At 37.2% G+C, this 23,216-nt stretch overlaps 1 protein-coding gene and 1 long non-coding RNA gene across 17 annotated transcripts in view; one reads left to right on the top strand and one right to left on the bottom strand.

Moving 5' to 3' along the window:
* PPIP5K2 (diphosphoinositol pentakisphosphate kinase 2) overlaps positions 1–11,535 on the top strand; it is an 89,510-nt gene extending 77,975 nt beyond the window's left edge. For all 14 annotated transcript variants that reach the window (XM_082458015.1, XM_082458018.1, XM_082458017.1 and 11 more), the window contains one exon: positions 1,837–11,535. In XM_082458015.1, coding sequence (XP_082314141.1) covers positions 1,837–1,949 — 113 coding nt within the window. In that variant the 3' untranslated portion in view covers positions 1,950–11,535. The remainder of the gene's footprint in view (positions 1–1,836) is intronic.
* The window catches only part of LOC309659030, a 33,361-nt gene continuing 15,959 nt past the window's right edge, over positions 5,815–23,216 (bottom strand). For 2 of the 3 annotated variants that reach the window (XR_014262521.1, XR_014262522.1), the window contains one exon: positions 16,837–23,185. This is a non-coding gene — a long non-coding RNA (uncharacterized lncRNA). Of the gene's footprint in view, positions 11,199–16,836; positions 23,186–23,216 lie in introns of those variants that run through there. The other variant, XR_014262520.1, reaches the window with a different exon arrangement.

The raw sequence follows: 23,216 nt of genomic DNA, 5'->3' as shown, positions 1-23,216 counted from the left end.
TTTAAAGAGTCATATGTATTTTAAAGAAATTAAAAAGAGAAAGAAGTCTTTAATTATCCACATATTTGCTATTTTTAATGTTCTTTATTTCTTCTTTTAAGTGTTTGTTTCCATCTGGTTTCATTCCCTTCAACCTGAATCTTTTTACCATTTCTTATACTTCAGATCTGTTACTATATCTGAAAAAAAATCTTTATTTTACCTTCATTCTTGAAAGGTAGTTTTACTGGACAGAGAATTTGGGAAGAAAGTTTTTTCTTTCAGCATTTTAAGGATGTTATTCCACTATCTTGTCATTCCCCTTGTTTCTGATGAGAAGTCTTTGTTAATTTGAATTGTTGTTCCTATGTATGCAATGGGTTAATGGATTATTTTTCTCTGCCTGCTTTCAGTGTTTTCCCTTTATCTTTGCTTCTCAGAAGTCTGACTATGGCATGCTTAGGACTTTTTTTTTTTGGTAATAAAATCCTGGTTGATAGTCACTTTTACCTGTCATCTCTATTCTGCTGTTAAACCCATCCAGTGAAATTTTATTTCATATATGTATTCTTTAGTTTTAGACATTTGTTTTGATTCTTCTTTGTAGTTTTTTTTCCTTCAGAGATTTCCTGTATTTTTATTCATTATAAGCATATTTTCCTTTGTTCTTGAGCATAGTTAAAATAGTTGCTTTAAAATTCTTGTCCATTAATCTGGCTGATCTCAGGATTGGTCTCATAAATTTTCTCATTCCCAAGAAGGAAGGTTTATTTCCTGTTTTTCATATACTGAGTAATTTTGGATTGTATCCTAGACAAACACTGGACTCTGTTGTTTCTCTTATGTTCCTCCAAAGGGTATTAGATTGTTTTTAAAGCAAAGAGTTAACCTTGGCTGAACTCAGATTGCAAACCTATGTCTTCTGAAGTGACTGACAGCTCAAATTTCACTTCACTTCTTTTAGCCTGAGCCGGACTTCTTAGGAGCTTACTCTGCTCAAGTCACACACTTGGTCAGGGTTTACACAAAGATTTGGGATTCCCCACTGGACTTCCAAGCAGCTATTTTTGCCCCAATACTTTTCTTCTGGTTCTTCATGCTAGTAGGACTGAGTTTTATGTTGTAGTTTTAGCCATTCCACATGGGGCAGACTGGATCCTGTCCTTAAGCCTAAAGCTTTTTTAAAAAGGGCACGGGGGACTAACTCCATGTTGTTCCCTTCTTCCAAATTTTGATTCTTTTCTAGTATATGCCTGCTTTTGTTCACTCTTCAATGTCTTCAGGTAGTTGTTTTTTTCATATTTTATCCTGCGCTTAAACTTGTTACCTGCAGGAGGAGGATTGTTCTGGCAGGAATTTACCCATCCATACAAAAGTGTAACCTGGCTTAGAATAACTTTTTGATAACTCATTGGGGCTTGATGTTGATTTGGATATAAAAGGCTGATTCCCAAGTCAAGAATGTTTCTAGTTCTCTAATCTTTCAGCTTTTTAGATAGTGGTAAGATAGGAGATACTGAAGAAAATAGATGTTTATAGGGAAAATGGTGAGTTCAGTTTTAAACATGGTAAGTTTATATTTCCTGTCAAATATCTATATAGAGGTTTGTAGTAGGATGTACGGGATATACAGATCTTGAGGTAAGGGAAAAGGCCTGGGCCAGAAGTATAAATTTGAAGGTCGTTAGGACATTAGATGTTAATTAAAAATGATGGAATAAATTAGTTTCCCAGGAAGAATGCGGGGAAAAAGAGAAGTTTGTTTTATGTTATTTGAACTTCTGTTGATTGTTTTGTATTATCTGAACTTGGATTGCTTGTGAAAATCTAAACAGTAGTTTTTCTTTTTATGTATAGCTCCCAGTGGACCTTCTAGTACGGTTGTTCCTAATACCTCATCTCGGAAAAAGGGTGTGAGTAGCAAAACAGAAATGCATGAACACAAAAAAAACACTGCGAAAAAAAAATGAAATCTTCTTAGCAGAAGCTGGAACTCATTATACTTATAAAAAATCACGTGTTCAGTAGAAAGAGACACGTAATAAACCTTGACTGAAAAGTATCAAAGCAAGTAATTTGTGTCTCCTTATACATCTCTGTATTAATTTAAAGATATATGACATCTAGAGAATTCTTTGTATATATTCAGGTAAGGCCTTTGTCATGATCTGGAAATGTTTAAAACAGTGTTTATTAGCATTTTATGAGTAGCAAAACTTATGGTGATAAAGGTCTGTTGTTCTGAATGTGATATTTACCGTGTGCCTGTGGTAAAGAAGAGGAACGGAAAAGCCCAGACGGCCTGTGCCAGTGTCACACAGTAATGCTGTTTGCTGAAGAACCTGTGAGGTGGCCTCTGTACACATTTTCACTTTCACAGGATCACATCTGGGCTGCAAAAACCTATAGCTTGAAATTTGATGGCCATACTGGGAACTTTTAAAAAGCATATTTCCAAAGAGATTTCATTGACCATTTAGATTAGAAACCTTTTTTTCCCCAATTGTTTGTTATGATTACATATATGCTGCAATATTTAATAACTGGAGTATTGGCATATGGGTTATTTTTTCAATCTATGCTTTGAATTTTTATTGTGTATTATTTAAAATATTACATATGCAGCTGGGATAACTATACCTTTATGCACATAAATTTGTATATTAATTTGTAGAAAATATTTTCTTTATATATTTCCTTACCATAAGGTGCTTTTGTTCATCAGGACAATTTTTCTTCATATATTGGCAAGAAAGACATCTTTAGAGTTTCTTTTTAAGATATAGTTGACAAGTTTATAAATGTTAGTTATTTTCAGAGTTCTTTTTAGATCTAAAAAACTGAGTTCCAGAATGGAGGTAATCAATGTAAGAAGAGTATCTGAATTCCATTGTTAGTAGATATTATGTATAGCACCTATTTCTACCATTTCCATTCTTAGCTCTAGAATATCATTTGATCTCACTAAGATAACTTAAAGATTGAGCATTTGAAATACATGCTCATTTCAAGTGATTACATTTTGAAGGGAAATTGAGATTATTGCATTGTGATTTCATCTATGATGTGAAAAAATATTTATTATCCTTGGTGCTTACTTTCCCCTGATGCACAAATAATTATTGTATAAACCACTTGAAATGACTTAAACTGTAAACCAAACAGTACATCCTGATAAGAATTGCATCCATTGCCAGTTAGGTAACTTGAATTGCTAAAGCTTTAGTTTGAGGCTTATGTTTAGAAAAATTATTGAATTCTCGTATGAATGCAGCTATTCAAATCCTTCAGTAGAGACTCTCCTAACCTTAAATTATCATAATGAATTGACTTTAGAAAATAAGCATAGTACGTGTTCATTTTAAAAGGTACCAGATGCAAAAGCCACAAATATATACAATTCTATAAGTTCATATATTTCACATGAATGTAAATGTATTATATGGAGACATGTCTTGTAAACAGTTGAATGTACCTAAGCTTTCTGTATGTGAAAATGTGGTTAATGTGCTCATTGTCAGAGTAAAGAAACTACTTTTATTTTTTAAGTGGAACTGAATTAAAATATTTTATTTCTAGAATCAGAGGGTGGCTTAAATGGCAAGTTATTTTTTATTCTTTTCTTTGACCCTTTACTTTTAACTTTCAAAGTAGAATGAGGAAAAGTATTTTAATATTAAACAATGCTCATCTTAGATATTAGATAAAATTTCTTAGTATTGGCCATAGTTATCGCAATAGGAACTAACTAGAAAGTTCAGTACAAGTGACATTTTTCCATTGATATACAAGAAATATGATTTCACTGTAGTCGCCAAACTTGGTAATAACTGCTGTGTAGACAGGACAGTTTTATTTGCAAGAACCTTAGATTCATTTCCCAAAACAAACAAAAAGAAATTATAGTTATCACCATTCAATGGAAGTTTGACTGAAGCATCTGTTTCTCACTTGATTCTGTCTCTGTAAAGTGTGTTTTTTGTTTGTTTTAAATACTAGAAGATATTTCTTCTCATAGCTAATCCTCCAACCAGCAAAGAGATGAGAAAGCCCAGCTTGAGGTACTGTTCAGTTATCCTGGCATGTTAGTCTTCATAATGCATTATTCAATCTTTTCCCCTTAAAAACCCTGCATATGAACTCAAACCTAATTTTTGCCCTTGAAGTCCAGTGCCAGCAGGTTCTGCTGCTCTGGTTCTAATGAGTTCTTGTAGTCCATTCTTAACCACTAGAAAATGTTTTGGCGGTGTTGTACAATCTTGAGGTATGGAGAAAAGTATGCTGAACACTTTATATCATGTTTCCTTTGAGTAGGAAATGGAGGCAGAAGGTAGACAATAAATGAACAGAGAACATGTGGCAGTATGCTTAATATATACATACCTAGAGCAAGAGGGTGATAGATGGCAATTATGAGAGAAAAGTTAAATGATAGTTCTTCAAGAACTCTCTTGTTAAAACTCTTTAGACAAAGGAAGAGTTTTTTGATCAAGGTCACCTAGATTTTTCTCCAGGTTCTGCTGACTCTGATCTACCCTACACTTCCACTATTTATTTATTTCCATGCCAGTTTGAACTAAGATTTTACGTTTTTGTCTTGTGTTCATACTTCGGTAAAAAGTTCTCAATCTTTACTTGTGTGCTTATCAAAGTTTGTCTTACATAGAGCATTCATTAGTTTTCTGTCAGTTTACCCTTGCCTTATTATCTGGACAGTGCAGGCAGCCATACTATTCTTGGTCAGGTTGGGATCACTTCTGTGACGGCCCAGCAGTTCCCTCTCTAGCCTCTGTCTAATTCTCTTTCTCTGTACCTGGTGCTACCACAAACAGCAGCATTCTTGCCCATGGGAACAATTTTTACACTCCTTCTGAAAGAGTCCCTTGTGATAAGGAGTCCAAGTAGAAACAGCTGTCCCTTTGTATGGAATCCTGGGTACCAAACTATTGGCATGTAAAGTTTTCTTTACATGGGTCAATTTTTGTGGAAGATCTAGTCTCTATTTTCAGAGAATGGAGGACTATACAAAATCTCTTTATTGTTTTATACTATATATATATTATATCCTGATTAAAGATATTATTTAGATTTTCTATAGCCTTTTCCTTTGGTCCACATGCTTAGTCATGACTTGAGAGCGAGGTAAGTTAAACTCTCCACTTACAGATTACTGTTAAGTTCTCCTCTTATTATCTGTGGTTTTTACTTTACTTTTTTCTGTACAGTACGTGGCTATGTTTTCTGTTGCATATGAATTCACAACAGTTAAATTTCCATTATGGGTTTTACCTTTACCATTAAAACAATATTTTTTTTCCTCATTGGATGCTTTTGAAATGTCAGATATTAAGATTATGACCTGTTTTATTTTGGCTTGCATTTGCCTGATATACCCTTATTCATCCTTTTATTTTTTATAGTGTCAATTTATTTAGGTATTTTATTTTAATTTACTATATAGTGGGTTTTGCTTTGTGATTCTATTTTAGTATCTTATTTCATTTATTAGTATAGTCTAATTGTATTTATTTATATATAATATATCTTTGCTTTTAGTTATGTTTTCTGTTTTTATTGCTTATTTAGTTTATCTTTTTGTAAAAGAATACTTTTCATTGCAAGTAGGAAAAACTGCAATTGAAATTGACTTAAAATCATAAGGAAATTCACTGTTAAACATTTCTGAAGGTCCAAAGATGGTGAGCTTCAGCCACAGTTCTATCAGTCATGTCATCAAGGGCCCAGGTTCTCTCCCTGTTTCCTCTAGCATAGAATAAACGTTATCCCAAAGTTGTTTTCCGTCATGTTCACAAGATGGTTGCCAGTGGCTTCATGTTGCCTTGTTCACGTCCAACACAACAGAAATTGAGGAAAATTCTCCTTCAACCATGGAATAGTAAGTCGTCTTCTTCAGTGTGATTGGGCTAACTTATTTGGTCATTTGTCCACTTTCTGGATGAATAACATTCACCAGGAGAATTCTATGAACTTATTGGCCCTAGAGCTGGTGATGCGGTCAGATTTCCCCAAAAGCCTCAGCAGTGTTGGTATTCTGGACCAGTTAATTCATTGTGGGAGGCTGTTATGCGCGTTGTAGGATGTTTAGCAGTATCCCTGCACCAGGCTGGAAGGGTTAAGACAGTGAGCCAAAATGAAAGTAACAATCAAGTCTTTATTCACTTACTGTGAGAAGCGAGAGGCCAAAAAGGAAAGTAGGAAAACAGTGCCCGCTCCTCACTGCTCCAAACCCCCACTATAGAATGGCACTGAGCAAGGGTCAATCAAGTGACAGGTAGTACAGGTGGAGGAAATTGTCTTACTGCTGAGGAGCCTGGAATAAAAGGTTCCTGCCATTTTATGAACCAAGGGGACTAGAGGAAAGGCTATGAGTGAAAAAACTGAGTCATAGTGGAGAAAAGTGTCTTGGTCAAGGCCTGCCCCATCAGGAGGTCTCAGTGGAGAGATCTAAAATGTGTCTCAGCCAAGGTCTCCTGATAAGGAGGCCTGTGAATGGAGGTGCCTGGGCTAGGAATGCAGATATGCATATGAGCATGCAGGCCCAGAGGTTATTGATTATAACTCCCTTGGAAGACTGTATGTGGGAAGGGCAGCTTTTCCCCATGAATCCTGTCAGGCAAAGCCTTTGTAATTGCCTACGATAAGGTCTGAAAGATCACAGACAGGATTTTGGCCTGGAGCCAGTCACGTCATCCTGGCCTCTACCCTAAATGCCAGTAGCATGCCCCCCGAAATTGTGAGAGTCAACATCTCCAGACACGATCAGATGTCCCCTGGAGGGGCAGAATCACCTTCAGTTAAGAAACAGTGCCCTAGAGCCCATGACAGTATGAAGAAAGGATGGATATATGACACGAATTAGGGTTCCGATAGGAGGGAGAGGTAGGGGGATGGATAACGAATAAGTAATCAATATAAACTGTACACTATCAATTATATTATCCATGTTTGCTATAGTTTCTTTGGTTCCAGTAATAGTTTTCTTTTTAACTATAATTTTGTATTATACATTTAATTTTTTAGGTGCTACTGACTCCCTGCTATGAGCAATGTCCAATTAGTATACTTCTACCTTTTCTCTACTTCACAGTTTTGGTTGATTTCCTTGGTTCTTCCTGTTCTCTTAGTTTAGCTTATTTCCTCTGTATTCTTTCTGGTGTGACCTTATTTCTGGGATGTCTTTTTTTTTTTTTTTTTTTTTAAATGTTTACCTACTTAACAGTTCTTTTTTTTTTTAATTTAGTTAATTTTATTTATTTATTTGTTTATTTTGGCTGTGTTGGGTCTTCATTTCTGTGCGAGGGCTTTCTCTAGTTGCGGCAAGTGGGGGCCACTCTTCATCGCAGTGCGCGGGCCTCTCACTATCGCGGCCTCTCTTGTTGCGGAGCACAGGCTCCAGACGCGCAGGCTCAGTAGTTGTGGCTCACGGGCCTAGTTGCTCCGCGGCATGTGGGATCTTCCCAGACCAGGGCTCGAACCCGTGTCCCCTGCATTAGCAGGCAGATTCTCAACCACTGCGCCACCAGGGAAGCCCAGGATGTCTTTATTTTTTCTCTTTCTTTCCTGAGCTCTGTTAGCTCATATTGCATTGCCTTTGGTTGTTTTGCCAGGTGGTTTCTGATCACCTGTATGTCTGGATGAACTTTTCACTTCCTTAAATTTTTTGAATTTTGATGGTATGTTTGGTCACATATTTTGTATGCTCAGCGAATTCATTTTCTCTGTTGAATGGTTTTATCTGCTGTTGTTTCTCCTGTTCCTTTCCTCCTTTTCTTGAAGCGTGTTTATGTTAGCACTGTGCGAGGTCATTCTCATTTATTACTCTTCTTTAAATGAGGTAAGTTTCTTTCTGGCTCACCTATTTGGTATAAACCCATATGGTGGATAGGGCACCATTTTGTTTTATTTATTTATTTATTTGGCTGCGTTGGGTCTTCGTTGCTGCACGCGGGCCCTCTCTAGTTGCGGTGAGCGGGGGCTACTCTTCATTGCGGTGCGCGGGCCTCTCATTGCGGTGGCCTCTCCTGCTGCGGAGCACGGGCTCTAGGCGTGCGGGCTTCAGTAGTTGTGGTATGTGGGCTCAGTAGTTGTGGCTCACGGGCTGTAGAGTGCAGGCTCAGTAGCTGTGGTGCACGGGCTTCGTTGCTCCGCGGCATGTGGGATCTTACCAGATCAGGGCTCAAACCCGTGTCTCCTACATTGGCAGGCGATTCCCAACCACTGCACCACCAGGGAAGTCCCTAGGGCACCATTTTGGATTAATAGTTCTTCCTGGGTTACAGTGTAGCTACTTACGACAGGATTGTGGGTCTGAGAGAGCTTTTTGAGCCTTTTGTTCTCTCCTGCCAACAAGGATTGGCAACTGCAGAGCTACTCACCTTTGGAATCTCTTTCCTCCCTTCTGACTCATCCACAGATTGCTTCTTGTATGTGGCATGTCTATATTTCCTTCTTTGGCTTTGCCTCTCCTGCTACTCTGTGGTACCAGGTAGTATTCAGAAAATTCCCTCCTGCTGGCACTCAGCCCCTTTCCATTTTTTCAGACAAGGAATTGGTTTTGCCCCTCCGATTATGCCATGTATTTTGGAGTCTTTTGGTCTAGTGACTTTGAGATCTGCAGTGTGAGCATCCTCTCCAGGCATCATCCTGTTTGACCTTGACTACATATGTCATCCCTTTCTCATATATTGTGGTTGAGGTTACAGGTGTCTTCTAGTTGTGTTGAAGACAGTTTATATTTCTGTTTTATATTTGGGGATAATTTTTTTATTGAGAAATAATTCCTCCTTTATTTTCAAACTGGGAATCGCTTCTTTTTTTGTTACTGTCCTTTAACAAGAAGGAAGAGGAGGAGGAGGAAGGAGAAAAGGAGAAGCCCATGTCTGCTCATCACAGTTATATTTTATTAATGAAGTTAATAATGCCAGTCCTGCCTGCAGTACAATGTTGGCAGGATCAAATGAAATGTTAATTTGGTAAACCATAAAGGGAAGAACAAAATCGAAGCATTGTTTGCATTCTTTTGTTGTAATAGAGTTGTATATAGTCCAAATGTCGACCAGGCCTGTTTTCAATGGTGTTTCAGCATTTTTCAGTCAAGGATGTTCTGGACAGCTCCTAATACTCCTTTATGGTTGCTCTTGTTGCCATGGGAACAGCCTGCCTAGTAACAATCTAACAAAACCTAACCCCCACCCCCAAATCAAGGTTATTCTGCCATCTTTCCCTTTTTAAAAATAAAATATTTAAAATAAGGCAGTACAGTCCTTCTTAAAGCAGGTTTAAAAAAAACCAACACAGTATTTAATCAGGCCTGCCCTCCCACCCATCCATCTCATATTGTGTGTGGTGTGAATGACAACAGTTGTATGACCCTGGTGGGATAATGGTTGTACAGTTTAGATACCTATTTTCAAGCACTTACAAGCATGTATCTTGATGAGGAAAGTGAGCTACTTCTTTATCATTCTATGTAAGGTGCTTCAGGAGTGCTTGACATATGGAAGGATGATTTTTAAAAGAAAAAAGAAACCCAATGTGCCTTCTGAAAGGGTTTTGCTGCTTTTAAAACCCATAGATTTTTCTCAAGCTAGTCATTGCTGAATAGAAAGCTCAGTGATAAAGGTAGATGGATGGATGGAAAAATGGGGAGAAAAGAGAGAAAGTGAGGGAGAGGTGAGGCAGAGAATAAAAGAACACAGGCTCTACTGTTATCAAAAAGCATCATTGCTGATGTGAAGAAATTGGAAACCAAATAATTAAAGACTCTCTTTCATTACACATAGAAATGCTAATTTGTCCTATAATGTCTGACACAAGATTCATGACAATAAAATGAGACCTGCGAGTCTCAAATGTTATAACTCATCACAATTTTTTATTACTGACTGATTCTTCATTGGTCAGGTAGAAACCTTTTTGAAAGTCCCGTATACCATACCTACATCCCAGTGGAGTAGATGGAAAAGCCACAAAGAGAGAATAAACCACACAATAGTACCCATATTGAAAGAGAACTGTGTCTGCTCCACCTGTGGGAAATGCAATCACTTTAAAAATGTGAAAATTGAAAGAATCAATAGCTCAAAGAAAGCACGGAGTCATTTCAGAAATCCTGTATGAAATGTTAAATGTCCAGATTGGAATTATGTGACTGAAATGCCCTCATGTGATCATTCCACAGGCTGGGCAAGAGGATAGAGCACTGAATAGATAGATGCTTTAATTCCATATTTAGCAATGAAATTTGTGTATGTAAAAACATGCATGTTGAACTGCCTGGCTATAATGCTTTTTTCCACATTTTTTCAAAGCCTCTTCAGGAAGAAAGAGCAAAGTCATTGCTATGAAAGGTAGAATACGGGACTGGGAGAAAGGAGACCTGGTTTTGCCTCCCGGGTCTGCTACTGGCTGTCTGGGAGACTGTGATGCTCTATGCTTCTCTGGTCCCCAGATCCCTTATCTCTGCATCCAGAGGTTTTGCCTGAGGCCCTTTCTTCTAAAACTTTTTATGAACTTGCTTTATCTTCCCTTCCACAGAATTCTAGAACCTTAACCTTTCTCTCTAATATCACTAGCTCCCTCTTCTTCTATCATAGTCAACAAGTGTTTTTTTGAACACTTATTTAGGTAGATAGCATAACTCAAAAAACAGTTAGTGGTACTAATTCACATTACTACACCCTCTTGTTCCCCAGATGTTCTTTTGAGGAATTTATTGTTAATAGAGTTAATGCTACAATATTTATAATAATAACTTTGAGAATTATCAACATGAGAATATTTACTTAATAGCTTCCCTTTATTACCCAGAATGCATTTAGTTCTGGATATTGATTGGTATTGTAAATGCAAACTCTTCTTCATATTAGCCTTAATAAAATGAAATACAGTTATGGAAATGTTTTTGTAGCAAGAAAAAAAATATTTATACACAGTATCCTTATGGGTGATGTAGTCCTATGGGCTGTGTAAAAGCAAATGACTGTAAGGGGAAATCTTTGAGTGTATAGAATATGTTCCATATTCCTACTACACATGCATTATTACCCTTGTCCAACTGGTTGTTTAAACCAACATCAGTAAAATTAATCTGTAAAATGATCATGTGGGTTCTGACCTCTCACTTACAGTCTATGATGCTGTGATTCTAAGGAAGTTCTTTCCCTTGTTATCTTCTGTCTTCTATATTCTGACCAATCCTGCAATCACAAATAAGTACATGGTATCATTTCATCATAACACTTGGTTATAAATGGCTGTAACTCATTTTCACACACACACACACACACACACACACACACACAAATTATCCCTAAAAAACTAGAGTGACTCCGTAGGAATCAACTGACCTCATATTACTGGGTTGGGCCAAGAGGCTATACTACATAAGCAGAAAATTTGGTTGCCGAGTAAGGTGTGGGAATTTGGAAGGAATTTGTCTGCTCAAAATATCTCACCTACTTGCTAGATTTAGTGTCTGAAGTGTCAACACTGGAGATGGTTTGAGGGAAAAAATCATTAAGAAAGCTCAGTAAACTCCCCTGTGAACACATAGATAGCCCCTTTTAAAATGCAAATACCCTTGGAAGGTTTAACTCATTAAGCTAGCCATTAACCCCATAATTAATCAAATGGTTTTCTCAGTCATCTGAGAATAGTCATTTCTTCACCAAGTGTGTGTTGAATGCCTATTATAAACCAGTTACTGTGCTAAGCCCTGGTGATAACAAAGGTGAAAAGTTCTGTTTTCATTCTTTAAGGAATTTACTGTCCACTGAGGACCAAGTGCTCTAAAGTAATCAGAATCCATGGCAAAATGACTGAGTAATTAGCTCTTCCATTCCAAACACTTAAAACTTCTGGATAAAATATTTTGAAAATAAATGCAACAGTTCAAAAACAAATTAAAACCAGAAGGTATCCAAAATATAAAAACAATCAACAGCTAAATCAAGCTTGAAGTCTTTTTATCCAAGGGATTCAAAGGGTACCTCGATCTCTGATTTTTCAGGGATAATTTGTTTAGTCAACATGAGCTATAGCTAAGGGTACTCTTGAGAATATAATAGGGATTGTGGTTGCAAACTATATGCATGGCAAGTTACTGGAGCTGGGCTCCATTCATAAAGGAGAGAGCAGGAAACACTCTTCACTGTTGGTAATCAGAACTGTTAGAATCTCATGCCTGCTCATTATCTTGATAAGTCCTGTGGGACCATAAAAAGAAGCAAATACCAAAACATACAGTGGGGACACTTTCACAATCCAGAGCACACACAGGGCATTCCCACAATAGAAAATCACAATCAAGGGAATCTTGCAGTTAAACAACTCAAAAATCCCCTGAGCAAACCGCAAGAGACAGTTGGCAACCTAGGAGAAGAGACTTCTTATCTGAGGAACTAGCTGGTGGTGTGTGATTGTGGCATATAAGGAACAAAATAAGGTTGGGGTAGGAAGAGGCATTTAGAGGGGAAGCTAGGAGAGGCAGACAATGATGACTTCATAAATATTCCTGGACTGGTCTTGGTTGGGAGGCTTTAATTTAGGAGGCTTCAAGAATTGCAAAATGCTGGAGTATAAACTACTGGAGACAGGGATGGTTGTCCTCCTAATAGGATCCCAAATAAAGTGTATACTCTAAAATGTTATTCTGCAAGTTGTAAAAGCTTTTCAAAATAAAATGATGTTAAGCTAATATAAGATGAAGTTAAAATATTTTTAAGTCATTTATTATCCCATTACCCTAATAAAACTTTTCATTTTTCCATTGTCTCTTCCAGTTATTGCATCTTTACATAGTTTTAATCATTGTGCCATAAACATACAATTTTGTTTTTCCCAGGTTCTTTATTCCTAGGAAATAAACTCTGGTATTTTATTTAAAATTTTTTAAAATATATTTATTAAATAATATAGCACATTAGGTCAAATGTTACTAAAATGTAACAAGAGCTTCAGTTCCCTACCTCTTCTTTTCCTTGACCTTTATCCACCCTTACCCCACTCTCGTTTCTTAAAGTCTCATTTTCTCCCTACAAGTTTTCTAGCTTTTTCTTCATATATTTGCCTCCGTATTTCTATATAATAATCTTATACATCTGTGTTTTGATTTACCAATTTTAGATATTATCTATTGACTTCTTGTTACGGTAAGAATTTAACTTTCTAAACTCTACTTTTCCTTCCTACCCTCGAAAATTATAATATTTTTAAATCATTAATCAGTGTTCACAGTGTTCGTGGCTATGTAAATATTGCTTATTGCTGAGCCAAGTAGTATACTATGATCGTTTCCTGTCTTGTACGATTTTGGTTTCTTCTTGGAATTAATTGTTTCATCGGTTTTCATTCAGTTACTACATTGCTAGTTCTTCAGTTTCTCCAGTGTATATGTGGAGCAGATTTTAATGTTATTTTCAACATAATAGAAAACCAATTAGTTCCATTTTCTTCCCCTGAATATATCCTTCCTGTGTCTTGTCAGTAGAATAACTTTAGAAGTTGGGCCCACCAAGTTAGAAAAAAGCAATGGCAGATATGCAGAAATCAATCCAATGTTATCATACTATTCCTAAGAGTTGTGTGGTCCTACCAGTCAGGAAAAATTTGAAATGAATGAATGATTTACAAAGTTCAGGTTTTAAAGCTAGGCAGGGAGATATTTATACTTTAAGAAGAGCCAGAGAAATACAAAATCCAGTCAAGTCATATGGTCAGTTAGATGGAGGTGACAGACTGAAAGACGTCTATGAGTAGACAGAAAGGTATGTACATTTCCAGTCTAAGAGATGGCAGACTACTTAAAAACCTACTTCTTCTTTAGGCACAGAGTGCTTAATACAGCAACTGTAAAATGGTACTCAGTAAATCCCGTCAGTGTTGAAGGCAAGAATCCAGTCCTTGCCCAGGCCAAAGTCTTCTCAGAACCTAAAGAAACTTTGGGGTTGTTTTGTTTTGTTTTAACATAAACTTTGAACAAGCTGAAAGGCTGGCCACAAAAATGACATGGGATGGTAACTTTAAGATTTTGGTGGTGGGTAACAATTTTTTCTGTAGTGGCAAAGAGTCATTTATCTTTTAACTTTGGGAAGATTTAGAATTAAGTAGAGGAATATTTAAGGGACTCAAACTTAAAATAACAATTTTTTTTTGTTAGAGAATCTCTGCATTTTTGTATTAAGTATAATATTTAAGAAAACTTGGTCAGTTGGAGTTAGATCAGCTTGCGATTCCAATTTTAAGATGTGTAATTGATTTAATTTGATTTTAAGCTGAAATCAAACTTAATTTATTAGATTCATAAGAATTCTGTGAGCACCTTGGAACATTTGTCAGACATTTAAATATTTAAAATACTTAAACAGGTGTTATGGACCAAGCTAGTAAATGGGACTGAATATTAATAAAAGGATCCTTCAAAAGTAATTAAAATTTGCTAAATGTACAAATAGAATAATATGTTAAAGTCAACTTAAGTGCTTAGGAATTTTGAATTTGTAACTTTACTAAATGGAACATTTTAAAAATCAAAGTGCTCTCTGAATAATTTTTTATGCCCCCAGGCTGCCCTTGAGGGCATTACAGAACTCTCACATTAACAAAGTCTGCTGTCCTTCTGTTCCAGTCTGGGCTGATTACTCTCTAAGCCTGCTTCCACTACTTTCCTGTGTTAGCTCCATGTTTTTCAGATTCTATGCCCATGTCTTCCTCTGAGTCCCATGGCCACACCGTCACACTAAGAGAAGGACTCAGCATTCTTCCAGGAAGGAGGAAGGGTGAGCATGTCAGGGGCTGGGTGAGAAATAGATGTTGAGTAGAAAACCATTGGTGTCTGCTACCTTTCCCCCAAGCCCCATCCCATCCTTGCCTCCCGTATACCGTATGCCCCAAGCCCTCAGGGTTTATTGGTTTCCTGGAGCAGCTGGTTTGCTTTTCTTTGGTGTTTCCATCTGCGGTGCCTTCGGTTGCAGTTGCTTCTGCTCTCTAAATCCAGTAATGTGAATTGTGTGCTTTCTACTTTCCAAAAATCTGTTGACACCTCTCGTCTGATGTTCTTTGCATTCATACTCTCTTTATGATTTATTGTTTTTTATCCTTCCTTTCTTGTCATTTTAGAGTGGTTTGGGAAGGAGTTGTAGTTAAATTGCATGAGTTCAACTTTCATTTTTGGGAACTCTCATCATTTTTACAGTACGTATTAACAGTCTACTAGCCGAACTACCATAATTTTTTTAAAGTCCCTATTGTAAAGCACTTAAATTTCTTCTTTTTCTTTCCTCTCAGCTTGTTTTCTGGTGAATTATTTCCTTGCAGTAGATTACAAGAGGTGGAATTATGGGGACAAAAGTTATAAAAGGATACAATGTGGGGTAGTAGAAAGGGTGTGGGCTTTGGTACAATTCAACGGTTAATTCTATTTATTGCCATCAGTGTGATAAGCAATTATTTTTTAACCTACCGGAGTCCCAGTACCCAAATTCAGATTAAGGAATAATATTTATTCCAAAAATTAAAATACTCTGCAAAGTAAATAAAGTAAGATAAAAGTAAATAAGTAAAATTTTAAGTATAAATATGGCTTAAAAAAAATAAAAAGTAGACCCCTTGGTGTTAATATCCTGTTCCATAACCTCCTTAATAAATTTAATTCCATTATTTACCATTTTCCATCCTTAAAATGTCTCTCATTTTGAAACTTTCAATGTATCAAATCAATTCTAAGTTTTATTAAAGTGTCCACGACCTCAAGGCTTTCTAGGGTAGGCATCTGAAGGTTGAACAGTGCTTTTTGCACCTAATTAAAGCTTAGCAAGTGGTATTATAATAAAAACAAGTTCTCTCACTGTCTTTTGTAATACACATGCAAAGTTATTGTACCTTTCCAGAGTCTTGCCAGCTTTTAGGTAATGACATTAAACTAGAATGGATGGGAAAATGGTTTCCTTGCCTCATCGTCCTACTTATATTACCAAAAAGTTGATTGCCAAAACTGCACAGAACAGATTCCTAGCTTTTCTGTTTCTGCTTTCATTTTAAAGAGACTAGTTTACTACAAAATCTGTTTGAATCGAAACCTGCCCAATTTTTTATTCTTGCTTCACTCTCCTCAAACTACAGATGAACCATTAAATATTTCCTTGAGTATACATCTCACCTTCAATGGCACTTTTTTAAAAAAGAAAAGTACAAGCAAAAACAGAGTAGATGGGAGTAGTCATTAGAACATCAGAAAGGAACATAAAATTAATTACATTTTTCTGACTGTTCATGCATTTTACCATAAACAAAATACACAATTAAAAATGCTAAGCCTATGTATTATTCCCATGGCTTAAAGAGCTGAAGTTCTAGTCGGGCAATTCAACCACAGGACTTTCATTTGTAGAGAGACATTCTTTTCAACTTCATCATAAATTTGTTTGCCGGGTTCTTCAAAGAGCCCTAGGAGGTTAGCAGAGCATGTATTCTTACTTGACAGATAAGGAAGCTGACGTCCAGAGAGTTTGCCAGAGGAAACATAGTGAGTCAGAAAATGAATTGCAGTGCCACAACTCTTGTGCATTTTTGTCTCACAGAATCAGCTCTCAGTAATTATCTCTCTCAGTGCTTATTACTTTAACTTTCTAACCTTGCTCAGTGGCCATAGTTCTCGGGGAATATCATTTGGTTTTTGTAATTCATGATGCAACAATTAAAAATGAATTTTCTAAATTAAAAGAAGTAGTTTAGTTAGTGCACAGAAATTCTGGTAGCTAGACTTGGTTCTAGAAGTCCTCATTCAAGAAACATAGCTCAGTTTTGTCCTTTATTTAGCCTCCATTTCAACTCTTTGTAGTGTGGTTATGGGAAGAGAACTGGATGACGATCTGGGCAGCATGTCTGTCTTAGCCCTTTCCTCTGCTGGTACGTGACTCTGGGCAAATTAGTCACCCTTCTCTAGCCTTGGTGGCATCATAGGTAAAACTGAGAATAACGTCTACTTTTCCTGCTCTACTAGGCTTTTTGTGATGAGCAACAATAAGATGATACTTGGGAACATGTTTGGTAAATTGTAAAGCACACCACCTAGGTAAGATAGTATTATTTCCTCAGTACCACAGAACAGGTGAAGAGATACCTCTTGGGCTAATATAAGGAAGAAAGTGAAAGGCCATTTAAGAAATTTCAGCCTGAACTGTTGTTAGGATTCATTTGCTTGAATGATACAAGTTGACCTTTAGTAAAAATCTCCACTATGACAGCAATTTAAGGGTGCTTAACATCAGAGCAAGGTGAAATTCCTAGTCTTCATATATGAGAGTAATAGGGAGCAAGCTCAAGGGTTAAATCCAAGTTCACTATAATTTGGTAGTCCACCAGTTGTTTTCAGATATTTCTCTCTGGCTGCTGGGTTTTCAAATTCTCTTACCAATGGGAACACCATTTTTTGAAAGAAATAATTTAATAAATTCTGTGTCTCTGTGTATATGTGTGTGTGTGTGTGTGTGTGTGTGTACATGTAGGCAATCATGCAGGCAAGAACTAAATGTTTAGAGAAAAATTGAATTGTTCAAAATTGTTTTTGACCTTTTATCACATGCAGAGTTATCATTCATGGAAGATTAATGGAGCTAAGAATAGAGTCTAGTGCCCAGCATGGAATACTCATCTGAGAGAACTGACTGAAAAGCTTTAGATTTAAGCTTTCTGTTCCACTCTGGTAGAGGGAGAGGTGAGCAGAATCTGCCAATTAACATGTATCTGTGCGGTGGATTGTATTTGTGATTGTTCAAAGGTCCCAGCACTTTTGATGTACTGAAGAGGATATATATAACCCTATCAATTTCTACCCACTCTGCCTGACTTTTTAAATTCCTTTACTGTAGAGTTCTGAAATAAGGAATTTGGATTGATTAAGGTAGGTGAACGAGAGTGAATAGAAAAGGGGGTAAAAAAGGAAAGAGATTGATTTTTTAAGTCAAAAAAGTACCATAGAAAATAATTGTTCCTCTCTCCAATTGCAAGATAATTTATTTTCTAATATATTTGAAGACCCTCTAGTATATCATTGGCAACAATGTGGCCCTTCGAGAAAATTTTGTATGGGACATTTATCCCATCATTGAGTGGTGATAATGACAAGACCCTTAAAGCCCCTTAAACATATAGCAGTTTTTCAAATGATCTTTCTCCATCAGAATACCTCAGTGCTATGCCACTTGATAAGTAGAAAAATAAGCTAAATTTGTTCTATTTTCTGATAAACAATTATTTATGGTTAGTAAAACTGACTTGAGAAATTAATGCAATTTTTCTCCTTTAAACACATGTTTTTGATAGTGGATTGCACTATATGTCTCACAAAAAAAGTTTAGAAACGGTTCTTCGTTTCATGGCATTTATAGTGTAGCAAATTCTTTTGACTAAGAACCAAAAAACAAAAGCAAACACTTCTTTTTGTTCTTTCTGGCCACTTCCTCTAATTTTACTAAACTCTTATCCAAAATACGGCCTGTTCACATGTAATAGTATTGGTAGCACCCAGGCCTTTTTGAGTGGTTGATGAAAAGCAGTTCATTTAGAACAGTTATTAATGCAGGTCCTCTGGATGTTAGTAGCAATTACTTGGGGGAAAAAGTTCAACGATTAATTAAATCTGGGAATAAGCTTAGATTAAACACTTAAATGGGCTTCATTATTGTAGGAGTCCTCGCAGCCATTAAAAATAAGTCTGTGATTCTTCCAATGGGGAGTTTAATAGACAGTGTTCCCCAAATGTATTTGACCATGAAATCCTTTTCTCATGAAGGCATCTTTTGGGAAAGAGAGATCATTTAGAAATTGACATTAGTATAAATATTAGGAAAGCCTTTAAAACAGGCTAACTCTGGACTAGAATCAGAATTAAAGTCTGAGCTCGGCTGTTTATTAACTATGTCCCTGGACGTGTCACAAAAACTTTTCTGAACCTCAGTTTCCTCATCTGTAAATGAAAATGAGAATACTTCAAATCATAATTAAGAGGATTAAAAAAAAACTGTGCAAAAATGTTCTGTAAATTTCAAGGCATTTTAAAGATATAAGCATTATGAAAACTATGGTTACAGCATTAAAAGTTGATCTCACTAAGAATTATTGACCTGCTCATTTTTTAAGAATGTGCTTTGACATTAGATTAATGATGTGTAATAATCAGATTCCCTGATTCAGCAAAGGAGAGTTGTTCTCTTCCAAGCCATTCAGATAGTGAAGTATTAACTTTAGGGGAAATAACCATAAAGTAATGAGGCAAAGGTTTCCATGTGGTTCATTATTCTATCACACTATCACATGTGAATTCTTGCATAGTGTTTATTGAACTAGAGATGATAAATGTTAAAGAGTAGGCTTCATATAGTTGGTGAAATACCAGACTAAAATTTTTCTCACTTTGATTAACATTAAAATACTTAGAAATGAGGAAGGAAATTTATGTGAGTAAATAATAAAATGATTTTTGAGTTTCATCCTCCTGGCATTTATCACCTAGAAGGCTGGTGGAGATATTGATAACCTCATAAAATGACAATAAGCAGGTTGTAGAAAAGCGAGGAAGCAGAGGTCCTAAGACATTTAGCATTACTGAAATAGAGTGAGTTGGTTGATAATATTCCCTTAAAATGGAATATAATTGTTATGGGCTGAATTGTGTCCCCCTCAAATTCATATGTTGAAGTCCTAACCCTCAGTGCCTAAGAATGTGAGTATATTTGGAGACAGGGTCTTCAAAGAGGTAAGATAAAATGAGGTCATATGGGTGGGCCCTAATCCAATATGACAGAGGTCCTTATAAGAAGAGGAGATTAAGACATAGACCTAGGGGAAACTCTCTGTGGACACAGTGAGAAGATGGCCATCTATAAGCCAAGGACAGAGGATTTAGAGGAAGCCAAACCTGCCAATACCATGATCTTGGAAGGACAAAAGAAAATAGATATTGATAACTCTTTATGTAGGCTTGTACGTGATTCATGCTTTAATCAAATCTGCCCTTTTACATACCATTGTTATCTAATAAAAGTTTATGTGGCTTACTCAGTGGTGGGTTCCTAAATCTGAAAGTCTTGAATATTGCTGTATTAGAGAAACAGTAGACTATAATAAGGAGTAATATTTGGAGCTAATTAGCCTGGGATCCAGTCCTGGTCCTGCCACTGTATGTCATCCATAAAATAGGTATGCAAATAGTACCTATTTTGTAGGGTTGTTGTGAAAATTAAATGAGTTAATGGATGTAAAGATGTACAGTACAGACATTGAACTTGCAATTCATATATCCAACACCAGATGGCAGTGTGGCCATCCAAGGTTAGGTTGCCATGTAATCAGGTTGATGAGCCAACATGAGTATCTGAAACACAAGGTAGCAAAATTCTAGAAGATTTCTGTGAAACTAAGACAAATTTAAAACCTCTGTGCAAATAATCCTATGTAAGGTCACAGAAATATACACAAAAGCTTTTTTTTTTAAAAAAGGAGAAGCTTAAGTCAAATGCATCTGATTATCATTAGTTGCTTTCCATCACTAGTTATTCAAATCATAACTCCATGGTTTTCTAGCTGAATAAGCTTGGACAAGTTACTTTCCTTTTCTAAGCCTCAGTTTTCTTATCTGTAAAATAATATATGCATTTAACAAAATGTTGTTGAGCTTCTATATGTCAGGCGTTGTTCCAGGCGCTGGGGATATAACATTTTAAAAAAGAACAGATATCCTTGCCTTCATGAGGCCTATACTCTAGTCACTAGACTCTAGTGAATAAGCAAAGAACTGTTAACATTTAAAATCAGACTGATTGTGTACCAGGATGTTAAAGTGACACTCTACCTCAGTGTTCACTGAATTCCCAAAGGTGCAGAACAAAACAGTGGGTTTAAAGTGGCTCTACATTTTATGGCAAGGCATTCAATAGAGCATTGATGAAGAACCTGTAAAGGCGATGTCAACACCTTGTTAGCACCTACCTCAAGCATATAAGAAAGCTTGGATAGGTTGAAAGAAAGGATTGTTTTTAAAGATAATTTATTTGGAGAAAGTTGTTGGAGGACTGCACATATCCATCTCATCGCCATAGTGAAGAGTGGGAAACATTCTTTCTCACCTAAATGAGAAAGGGATCTTCAAGAGAATCACTGGCATGGCTGACATGAGTCCCCTGGAGTTGAGACACATAAAAGCTGGGTGAGAGGCTGTGGCTGCTCAAGCCTGAGGTGACAGAGCTGAGAGAAGAGAGCTGCACTGGAAGCAAGGTACACTGCTGTAGCCGACTGGCATAAAAGCACAGGCGTGTCTCATGGACCAGATGTGCACTCTGAGGAATCCCTATCTGGAAGGACAATGTGATATCCTCTGTTATAAAGTGAGGCACATTAAAATTTTCAAGGGTTTAGATGAGCAAACAGTTGGAATCAGGCAGTGCCAAACTGGACGTTGTAAAAAGTTAATAAACAGAAACCTCAATTAAATAGAGCTGGGAGACCAGAAAGGGGAGCTCTCATGCCCTGTGATAGTAACAGAGCCCAACAGGAAGAAGAAAGCTCCTCTTCTTTCCTGACAAGGACACAGCCAATGAAAAGCCATGGACTCTATGTTTACCATAGCCCTCCCATCTTCCCTTTCCTCTCTATAAGAGCTCTCCTTCCCTTGCCAAGTGGGGACTTGCATGTGGCTTGTCATGGTTGTAGACCCCAATTGCAGTTCTCTGCTGATCCCCAGTGAACTCATCTTTGCTGGAGAAATATTTGGCAGTAAATTTGTTTCAGGTCAACAAAGTGGTGAGGAGCCTCTTCTGACAGGAGCCAGGGGAAAGGCTTTTATAGAGCAGACGTGGAAGGAAGCAAAGCAAGGAAATTATTTGATTGGCTATAGCTTGAGTGGTTGCCTTATTTGGGAGAACCTAGTTGGTTGTTTGTGATTGGTTATTCTTAAATTTTGTTTTCTCCACACAAGTGCATTTACAGAATTGACTCTGGCTTAGGTTTCGGTTTGTAGACTACCAAGGCATTAGAGCCACCTGGAATAATGGCGTCCTTATTTAATTACTTTAACACCACAAAGGAGATGGACTGCCAGGTAGTTGCCCAGGGCATGAGGGAGGAATCATGATGACCAGCTGGGGCCAGGCATTGTCAGCATCACAGTGGGAAGGCCCCAGTAGTAGTGCCTTTGAGGAGCTCCACTAGGGAAAGAATCAGCCCTGGGGATCCACAAACACAGAAGAGCCCCAGAGGTTATGTCTGTGCCAGCCAAGTAGAGCTTTTCCATCCCTTACTTCTCCCATCCTCATTCCAACTCTGAAGTGAGGGCGTGAGGAGTTGCCCCCACTAGGACAGGGAAGGAACACTACCTCGGAAGAAAGTTTAGAACATTAATAATTGCACTGAACATTTTAATTATTAAAATGAGAACATTCTTGTGCTTAGAAGGGATTAGAGGATTCATGTTATTATTAAAATTCTAAAAATTATTATGGCACCTGCCTGAGATTTCAACCAGGGACAAGAAAATACTTAGCCCTCCAAGTACAGTAAAAATAGACTTAACATATATGAAGGGCTTAATATGGTAAATATTTTCTATTTTCATCATTGTTCTTATGATCAGCCCTTGTAGCTTGTTGGACTCCCAGTTGTACAGCTCTTATACTAAAGATTAAAAGAAGGTTACCAAGGATGCCAAAATAGCACACTGTGAAGAGTGGACCAAGCAGAACTCACACTACTCCTTAGTTCCCTCAACATCGATCCACATCCAGAGGCTGGCTCTGCTCTTTAGGGTCCCAAAGGAGGGGACAAGTCTCTCTCCTGAAAGTCTGATTCATATTTTCCAATCTTCAGCACATAGTCCTTGTGAGCTGTTGGGTAAGATGTGTAGTCACGAGCAAGGAAACAAAGGCAGGAGTGCTCATCCAGAACAGCTCCTGGCGTGAGTGGGCCCTCCCCAAGCATTTGTAGATTGAGTACTTGCATGACGGACTGGGGCAGGATGAGGGGGATTGAATTACTTCTGGGAGTTTGGGGATGAAGCAATTCTGGCCACCAAAGTAAAATGGTGTCATTTGAATGGTGCCTTCAGAAACATTCCTCTCCTACAAGACAGGTGTTTTCACACAGAGCATCCCTCCTTTCAGCAAAGGCAGCATTTTTCCGTGGTGTTCTGCCAACTCTGCCAGGGATGCAGAGAGAAAGTAAAAGTT

Source organism: Balaenoptera physalus (assembly GCF_965194825.1).
Source record: "Balaenoptera physalus genome assembly, chromosome: 3".
Taxonomy (NCBI): Eukaryota; Metazoa; Chordata; class Mammalia; order Artiodactyla; family Balaenopteridae; genus Balaenoptera; species Balaenoptera physalus.
Note: the sequence above shows the minus strand (reverse complement) of the source record. Positions and strands in the feature narration are given on the sequence as shown.